This window comes from Delphinus delphis, chromosome 14, assembly GCF_949987515.2.
Source record: "Delphinus delphis chromosome 14, mDelDel1.2, whole genome shotgun sequence".
Lineage (NCBI taxonomy): Eukaryota > Metazoa > Chordata > Mammalia > Artiodactyla > Delphinidae > Delphinus > Delphinus delphis.
This window is the reverse complement of record NC_082696.1, coordinates 28,004,184-28,012,688: the sequence shown is the minus strand read 5'-3', so window position 1 is coordinate 28,012,688 and position 8,505 is coordinate 28,004,184. Positions and strand designations below refer to the sequence as shown.

The following is an 8,505-nucleotide window of genomic DNA, read 5'->3' as shown; positions in this document are numbered from 1 at the left end:
GGCGCCGCCGCGGCCCCCGGCCGCCCCTCCCTGGCCCCGGGCTATCCGCCCGCGCGCCGCCTGGGCCTCGCAGCGCGCCAGGAGCAGCTCGGCGGCGCGAGAGCCGAAGGGGAGCGGCGGCCCCGCCGGCCGGGCAGCCCGGCGGGCTGCAGACAAGGCTACCGCGGAGGCGGTGGACAGGGCGCGTGCGCACTGCAGGGGCGCCAGATTTGGCGGGAGGGGGAGTGTCCAAAGCTCTTTGTTTGATGGCATCTCTGTTTACAGAGTTTACACTTTAATATCAACCTGTTTCCTCCTCCTCCTCCTCCTCCGCGACCTCCTCCTCCTCCTCCTCCTCTTTCTCCTGAGAAACTTCGCCCCGGCGGTGCGGAGCGCCACTGCGCAGCCGGGGAGGGACGCAGGCAGGCGGCGGGCAGCGGGAGGCGGCAGCCCAGTGCGGTTCCCGCGGCTCCCAGCGGAGCCCCGCGCCCGCCGCGCCATGGCCCGGAGACCCCGGCACAGGTAACGGGGATCCCGGGCGGGCGGCCGCGGGCGGGGGCGCGCTGGGCGCCAGGCGCCGGGAGAGCAGGTGGGAAATGGTTCCCGGATCTTCTGCGGGGCTGTCAGATCCTGCGAGGACCTAGAGCCCCTGCCTTGGCAGCAGAAGCCGCTCGAGGGACTGATGAATGGAAGAGCCTATGCGAGAAACGCATTAGGACGTTGGGAAGCACTCCCTGCGGCTCATTTTGCAAGTTGCACGGGGGTACGTTCTCTCTAGGGGGAAAAAAGCACGTTCCAGCCGGGGGCAGAGCGGTGCCCACCATTCCCGGGGAGCCCACTAGGTCCCTGGCTTGATGCCGCGGATGTCGGCGAGGGAGTCGCAGCGTAATTGCTGGATGCATTGCGATATGTTTGGACTTGGAAGTGCAGAGCATATGGCAGATATAGGGAAAATGCCGGATTGTATAGTAGCTGCAGGTAGTTCATGTAAATTTCATTCATTCTTTATGGAGGCGAAGAAGAGTGTCAGCTGACAGGCGGCTGGAAAGAAGCTTGTAGGGGAGGAAAGGGTCTCTACATCTGCAAATTGTTTTAAGCCCTGGTTTTGAAGGTTCTAATCATTATTCTCTGCGAGGCTTTTACTTCTAAAGCAAACATTGCACACCCGCTCCCACGCACCCGCGACGCACATGTCAACCGCACTTGGGGAGGCTCGCCGGGTATCTTGAATGAAGTGCCCTTACATTTCGGCCGGAAGGAGGGGAATAGGGAGCGGAGGAGGAAAAGACTGGTCCGAACTGTCACTTGCTGAAGCTCCCGCTTCCACCAGTCTCTGGACTTCCCGGACTGGACGCGGCGGAGCTCCCTGCGGGTGGCCGGGTGTAGTCGCTCGCTCGGCGGCCGTCACGGTTGCCACTCAACGGAAAGGGACTGAGGCGGGCAGCACCCAAGGCCGCTGCCGCGCAACCGGGACGCAATCCCCCGGAGCTCTTCCCCTGTGCAAGAGGTCCCGGCGCGGCGCGCGCACGTGGACCCGGCCGAGGTCGCCGTTCCTCCCCGCGCCCAGCTCTGCAGCCTCAGGTCGCCCTGTCGGAGGAGGGGAGACGGGACGGACCCTCGCCAGGAGGTTTTGGGAAAAAGTCCCCGGAGGCAAAGTAAACCCACCCTCTTTTCCTCGGGTTTTTTGATTTTCTTTTACTTATTTGTTTTCGAATCAGCGATCACGGGTCCTCTTGCAGAGCTAGGAAGTTGCAAAGAGCGTGGGTGTGGGCCCCGCTGCAGCACCCTCGGCCGGGCCTGGCCGGGCGGGGAGCGGCACCAAGGCATGGCCGGGTGCCGGAGAAAAAGGGAGGCGACTTGGGGGGCCGCTGGCTCCCTAAGCTTCGTCCAGGGCCCGGCCGCGCGGGGCAGGGGTGCTGCCCCTTAAGTGGTTTCACCTTCGCCCTTGGGACTTAACAGTAGAGCAACGGAGGTCACCTATTTTTTCGAGAGCGGAAACTAGGAGGAATAGGAGAAGGAGGGAGCTGGGAAGGGGTGCTGGGAGGAGGCGCGGGGGAGGCTCCGCGCCCCGAGTTCTCGACTGTCCCCGCGGGGCGGGGCCGCGCAGGTTCCCTGTGGCTCCCAGGTAGCAGAGAGGGGAGGCGGCCAGGAGGGGCGGGAGCCTTGAACCTGCTTCAGGGGGAAGAGAAACCCGGCTGCGGGCTCGAAGCCGTTTCTTGCAAGGCGAACGTCAACTCGGCAGGGATTATTAACCAGGTCAGCGAAATGAGTCTGAACCCTGTTTCTAGAATCACAGTAGCGGCCACAAGGCACTTCCTCCCGCTCCCCTCCCTTTTCCCAACCCCCAACACTTCTTTTCTTTTTCGTTTCTTTGCACGGTTTGTTTCCTTGACAGAATGTAATATTCATAGTCGTACTCTTGTAACCACACCAGGTCTAGCAGGTGGGGAGTCGGGTGCATCAAGCTTGAAATCAGCCTTTGAGAGTCTTCTGACTGTTGGGTCTGAGATCTTCTCAGAGCAGATAAAGGAAAAGTTATTTCAGGTCCTTAGTAGAAATTAATCATGCTTAGACGACCCGGACAATTTAGAACGAGGAAATCTCATGCAAAGCTCAAAGGCGAGACCCGCGCCTAGCCTGCTGATGGACCCAGGAGCTGACAGTGTGAGCAGCCCTGGGCTCGCCCTGCTCCCCTCATGGCCTCTTCAGGACCTGCGGAAGTTGCACACCAAGTTTTCCCCGAGACTTTGCTTTTGCACATCTCTGATTTTGCACATTTCTGCTTAATTTTTAAGAGTCATGGAAGATGTGGAATTATCCCTTATTAGCCCTGGAAAATACCTTACAAGTAAAATCCAAGCCCTTTGTATAGGCAAGCAACTGAGGTCGTGAGAGAGAGGAAGTGATTTGTCCAAGTCACGCAGCTAGGTGGAGGCAGAACTAGCACCTTTGCCTCCAGAACCCTAGTCCTGTTTGATGTCTATTCTCTCTCACCTGGTGTAGGCTGCCCCCTACGGGCAGCTGAATTTGTTGCTTATTCCTGAGTGTTGATCTGTTGCCCAGACAGTGGTGTCCAATTACTGATTTGGAAAACCTAGTCCTCACACCAAGGGAGGGAAAGGGGGAGGTGGTGGAGGGATGAATTGGGAGATTGAGACTGACATATATACACTAGTATGTATAGAATAGATAACTAATAAAGACCTGAAAAAAATATATAGTCCTCAGTTCTGAAAACGTGATCTCCAGATCCACCCAAACCCCCAAAGTTGAATTCAGTTGAATCTATGACTCCACTTTCAGATTACTCTGGTTTTCTTGGTATCCCTGATATTTCACAAGGGTGCCACCTCACTTGGGGGGCTTTCCAAGGAGTTCCCTATGAACCTTTCAAAAGCTCTAGGATTATAACTTTTTTTTTTCCACCTTATGATGCTTGTGCTTTTTATTAAAGGGAAACTACTGTAATTTTTAATCAGAAGTTGGTTTAGAGCCCCTTGTTGACAATGTGAAACAGGATCAGGCTCTTGTTTAAAAGGATAGGTACTAAGTGAAAGATGGTTATAGATTATAAACACAGTTTAGTGGTCTTTTTTGTGGTGGCGTTTTAAGTTTGGATCACATCCTACTTATCGCTATGCATCCTGGACCTTCAGATTCTTTCCCAAAATAATAGTTTTAAATTATAAGAACCTCAAATTCAGGATTTTGGGTAAGCATTTTTGCTTGCTGGTAAGGGATGGGTAATATATACTTGTAAGTTACTTTTGGAAGACAAAACCTGATATGAACATACATTTTCCTTTTAGAATAATGATCTGCATTATGATATTGCTTTATATCATTATTTTTATCGTTCTTAGTTTGATGGAATTCTCAATATTACAATTATAAATTTTAGTAAATTTTTAAAGATAGTATAATTTTTCCTCATATCTTAAGTTTTATAAGTAAAATTATAACTAAAAGTAAACTTGCTGTAAAATGACTCTCACCTATCCATTAATAAACATTACGTATAAAGTTACTTCAAAAGTCATCAAAATTTATAGTTTTGGTCAAGTAGGTAAAAGAAAAAACTCTTTTGAAAACAGTAATGGGTTCCTTTTAAACCCACCTGGGGGAATCCCTCAGTTTTGAATTAGGTACATTTTAAGATCTTTCAAAAACCATTCAGTCAGAGGTAGAAAAAACATGAGTAAGATTCTGACTATCATGTGGCCTAATTATTCACTTGGTTACTCTGGAAACTGAGGATTGTAAACGTGGCCACAAGTTGGATCAACCTGGCCTGGAGTTTTGAACTGTTTGGTATTAATGTTATCTACAAAGCAGTTTGATCACTTGATCATTTATCCTTTGTCAGGTTTTTAAATCCTTTCCTTTTAGATTCTCTTAATCTTCTAATCTTTAAGGGATGACTATAATTACATTGTTGGGTGCATTACTTCTTGAATTTTTTTCTCTTAATAAAACACCAGTCCCATTAGGATAACATAATGGAGGTTTTTTTAATTGTATTTGGGAAATATTACTTAAATGATGGGACGTATACCAAAGGTTTTGCGAGTGTACTTATGTAAAGGACATGGGCTCTCGTTCCTTTTATTGTCCTTAACATTAAGTTTTAAACTTAAACCTTCATTGGTTGGAAGGTTGCCAATTGTGTAACTTGTCACTGGTCTAACATTAACAGCAGGTTTAAACACGCAGAGCAATAGAAAGTACCAGGTCCTTTGCCGTATCTGTGGATACCAATAACAGCAGAACCAGTTTACAATCCTAGAGCAACAGAGTGCCAAAAACAGTCTCGTTATGCAAGTTTTCAAAGTTTTATCTTCGTAACCTTTGAAAAGATTGTTGAGGAGTTTTGGTGTAAGTTTTGTAATCCAGTCGTTTGAATCCTCTTGTTTCAGTCCACATCTGCCCATTTTTATTTCTGCAGCATCTACAGTAGTGACGAGGATGATGAAGACATTGAGATGTGTGACCATGATTATGATGGGCTGCTTCCCAAGTCTGGAAAGCGTCACTTGGGGAAAACTAGGTGGACCAGGGAAGAGGTAACTAATCACGTAATCAAAACATGGGGAAAAACCTAGAGTGCATCCATTTATAAAGGACAAAATTTCAGCTAAACTACAGATGTTCAAACTCCTTAGCGGGCTCTCTGACTCTTATCCTAGCCTGCCTCACCACTCCCCCACATGGACACTATACCATCCTTTTCCAAACTTTTTGCAGTTGTTTGAAGGTCCCCTCCTCACTTTGTTTTATCTGTGTTTCCTTCTGCCTATTCTGTTCTTGTCCCTTTGCCCCACAAATTCTTACTACTTCTTTTTTTTTTTTGGGTTCTCGGGCCTCTCACTGTTGTGGCCTCTCCCGCTGCGGAGCACAGGCTCCGGACGCGCAGGCTCAGCGGCCATGGCTCACGGGCCCAGCTGCTCCGCGGCATGTGGGATCTTCCCGGACCGGGGCACAAATCCGTGTCCCCTGCATCGGCAGGCAGACTCTCAACCACTGTGCCACCAGGGGAGCCCCTTACTACTTCTTCATCACTTGTGAAGACATCACTTCTTCTGTGAAGCCATCCTTGGCTTCCCCAGACAGGTTGGATTCGTCCTCCAACCAATGGATACATACATGTTCTTATTTATTGTTGCTGTAATGTATATGCCCCCCCGCCCAGTAGACTGTAAGTCTGCTGAGGGCAGAGCTAAACGTCTATTCATTTTTGTGTTCCCTGAACCCAGAATCGATTGCCACAAAGTGGAATATTAACAGATGTTCCCTGAACAAATGAATGAATTGCTATTTCCAAAAACAAAACAAAAGAATAAAGCAAAACACTCACAGAACTTGTCTTGTTATAATGGGTTCATTTAACATTCTTGATATATAATATTACACAGAGGAATATATGTGGATGTCTGTTCTGAAAGCATTCAAAAATGGATGGAGGTATGTCTCCTTCTCACCTCTGTTTGTCTGCTAGCTTATCAAATCTTATCAAATCTCTATGGGAATGGAAAAATGCTTAGGAGGCAAAATTATTAATGTAAGAGAAAAGTTGCTTTTTTCTTCCAAGTTCTTTAAAAAATTTTTGCTACCAATTGTAGAAGATTTCATGTTAGAATAAATGGTATTGACTCTTCTTCGGTTTCATCCTGTCCTCCTTCACTTAAACCAGAACTCTCATTGACAGGCAGACAGAATTTCCAGTGAGGTCCATAGGAAATCCATAATTTACCTATGGAAATTGTGCACTTGGGTGATTCTCAGCGATTTAGAAGTTCTGTTTGTAACACTGGTTTCCTAATTGCTGTGACTGTGTCATAGCGAGGACTCACATTGTGTGTGAAAGTTACCTTTGCAGAAACATGAGGATTCTCTTTTGCTTGAACATGTTTAGAAAGACACTTGTGAACTGAAAGAGTTCACCCTGACGTTTAGCGTCTTCTGTGTTCTAATAAGTTTGGTCTCATTTAAATTGTCAACACATTGATACAAAAGCTGAATGATTTTCTTACATCATACATGCCTTCGAGTGTAATTAAGAAAAGTGATCTTACATTTTTTTATATGAAAGAGGTTGAACTTACTAAATGTTAGACTAGAGCTTGAACTATTTCTTACTGAGAGTCTATCTATTGCCATAGTTCAATGTCTCTTACGTCAAACACTGGCGTTCATTACTTTTTTCCCACAAAGTAAAATTTTAAAAGTTACCATATGTTAAACATTCAATGCGCCAGGCATTATGCTAAAGTTTTGCATAATTAACTCATATAATCCCCAAATAACCCTGCTGACATCATCGTTTCCATTGTACAGATGACAATACTAATGTCCAGAAAAGCAAAATGATATACCCAGGTTTATACAGCTAATCAGTAGCTGAGTTAAGATTCAAACTCTGGTCTGTCTGACTCTAAATAAATCTATGCTGTAAACCAGTATATCACCTTAATATTTGTTGAATTTGGTTATTTTTGAGAGATTTTTTTTTGGTGAGGGGTTGGTTCCCCTTTAACTCTAACTTGAATAGAGTTGTACAGTAAATGACTGATATCCTAGGATTACCTTTAAATGTCTTAGGATGAAAAACTAAAGAAGCTGGTGGAACAGAATGGAACAGATGACTGGAAAGTTATTGCCAATTATCTCCCGGTGAGTTAGTAATTTTTTTCTTTCTGTAAAAGGAAATCTTCTCCCAAAGATTTAAATAAGATATTGTAGGAGATGATATTAAGACATTACATATTTGCTTGTATATAAGAAGTAAGGGAGAAATGCCTTATCTGTAACTTATATTTCTTTTGTAATGCATATAATTAAAATTTCTAAATATATTTTTAAAGGATTTTTACAATGTATTTTAAACGTTTGCTTCTTATTTTATCTTTTAATTTTTTAGAATAATATAAATTAGCATTTTGATGATTTGTTGTATGGTAGATGACTAAACTCATGGTACTTCCCCCAAGTCAGCTTCTTTTAAATTTCCTATTTTTTCAATAGCCATAATTTTGGTACCCTGGTTTAAAATTTTGGCGTTCTTTTAGACTTATCATACTCCCCCATCCCCTACAATCAAGCGACGATTAAGGAATCTGGGATTCCTTTGTTTATTCTTCTCACCGTTCCGTATGTTCGGCCCCTTTCCCTCTTCTCTGGCCGATTGCATTGCCTTCATAACTGGCTTTCCTACTTGTAGCTTTCCACTTTCCCATACATTCCAGACACCACTGACAGATGGAGCTTCATAAAATGCAGCTGTACTTTACTTTTCAAAACTAGCAACAGTAACTTCGAGTCTCACACATCAGGTAAACTGCCTGGCACATGAGGGCCTTCCCATATGCCTCAACTTACAGCCCCAGTTCTGTTTCCTACTTCCCCTCTGTAAGCAGGTTTGGTTGAATTCATTTCTGCTTTCCCTTCTGAGGGCTTTTGTCCCTGGTGATGCCACCTCCTAAAATGTTCTAGCCATCCTTCAAAGTCCATGCCAAGAGCTTTTCTGTACTCCTTCTAAGGAAACATAATTTCTCCTCCTCAGAAGATGCTCCTTTTTCCACCTCAATATCATTTTACTTTGGTCTCTTCTTGCATATGAATCAAATTCTGCCCTCTGTTAGTTAATTATATATTTGTCTTTTACTTCTTACAAGACTATAAACTCTTATAAAACAGGGCCTATCTTTATTCACCTTTGTTCTTTCCACAATATTAACACTTGTGGTCCTAAATTGAAGCACATCTCTTAGTTTGAATGGGAATCAAACTTGAGTCATTTAGAGTGGGTTTCCATAGAAGTCCAACATCAATATGGAATCGCTAAGAAGTCCTAATCCATGTGGGTACTTCCAAATGCAATACACTGCGGTTAAGGTTAAGTTAAATTGACAACCAGGTATACAGTACGATGATCCTTTAGTTCACATGGCAGGACTATTTCCCTGAGGATGCAGAGCTTCTAATTTTAGATGCAACTTTGATATATTCTTTGTATGTTCTTTAGCTGTA

The 8,505-nt window shown here is 45.3% G+C and overlaps 1 protein-coding gene across 1 annotated transcript in view; it reads left to right on the top strand.

Annotated features, from left to right (window-relative positions):
* Positions 1 to 400: 400 nt before the first annotated feature.
* Positions 401 to 8,505, top strand: part of MYB (MYB proto-oncogene, transcription factor) — a 34,998-nt gene continuing 26,893 nt past the window's right edge. Inside the window, exons 1-3 of the mRNA XM_060030518.2 lie at positions 401 to 501; positions 4,925 to 5,042; positions 7,078 to 7,149. Coding sequence (XP_059886501.1) covers positions 479 to 501; positions 4,925 to 5,042; positions 7,078 to 7,149 — 213 coding nt within the window. The 5' untranslated portion in view covers positions 401 to 478. The remainder of the gene's footprint in view (positions 502 to 4,924; positions 5,043 to 7,077; positions 7,150 to 8,505) is intronic.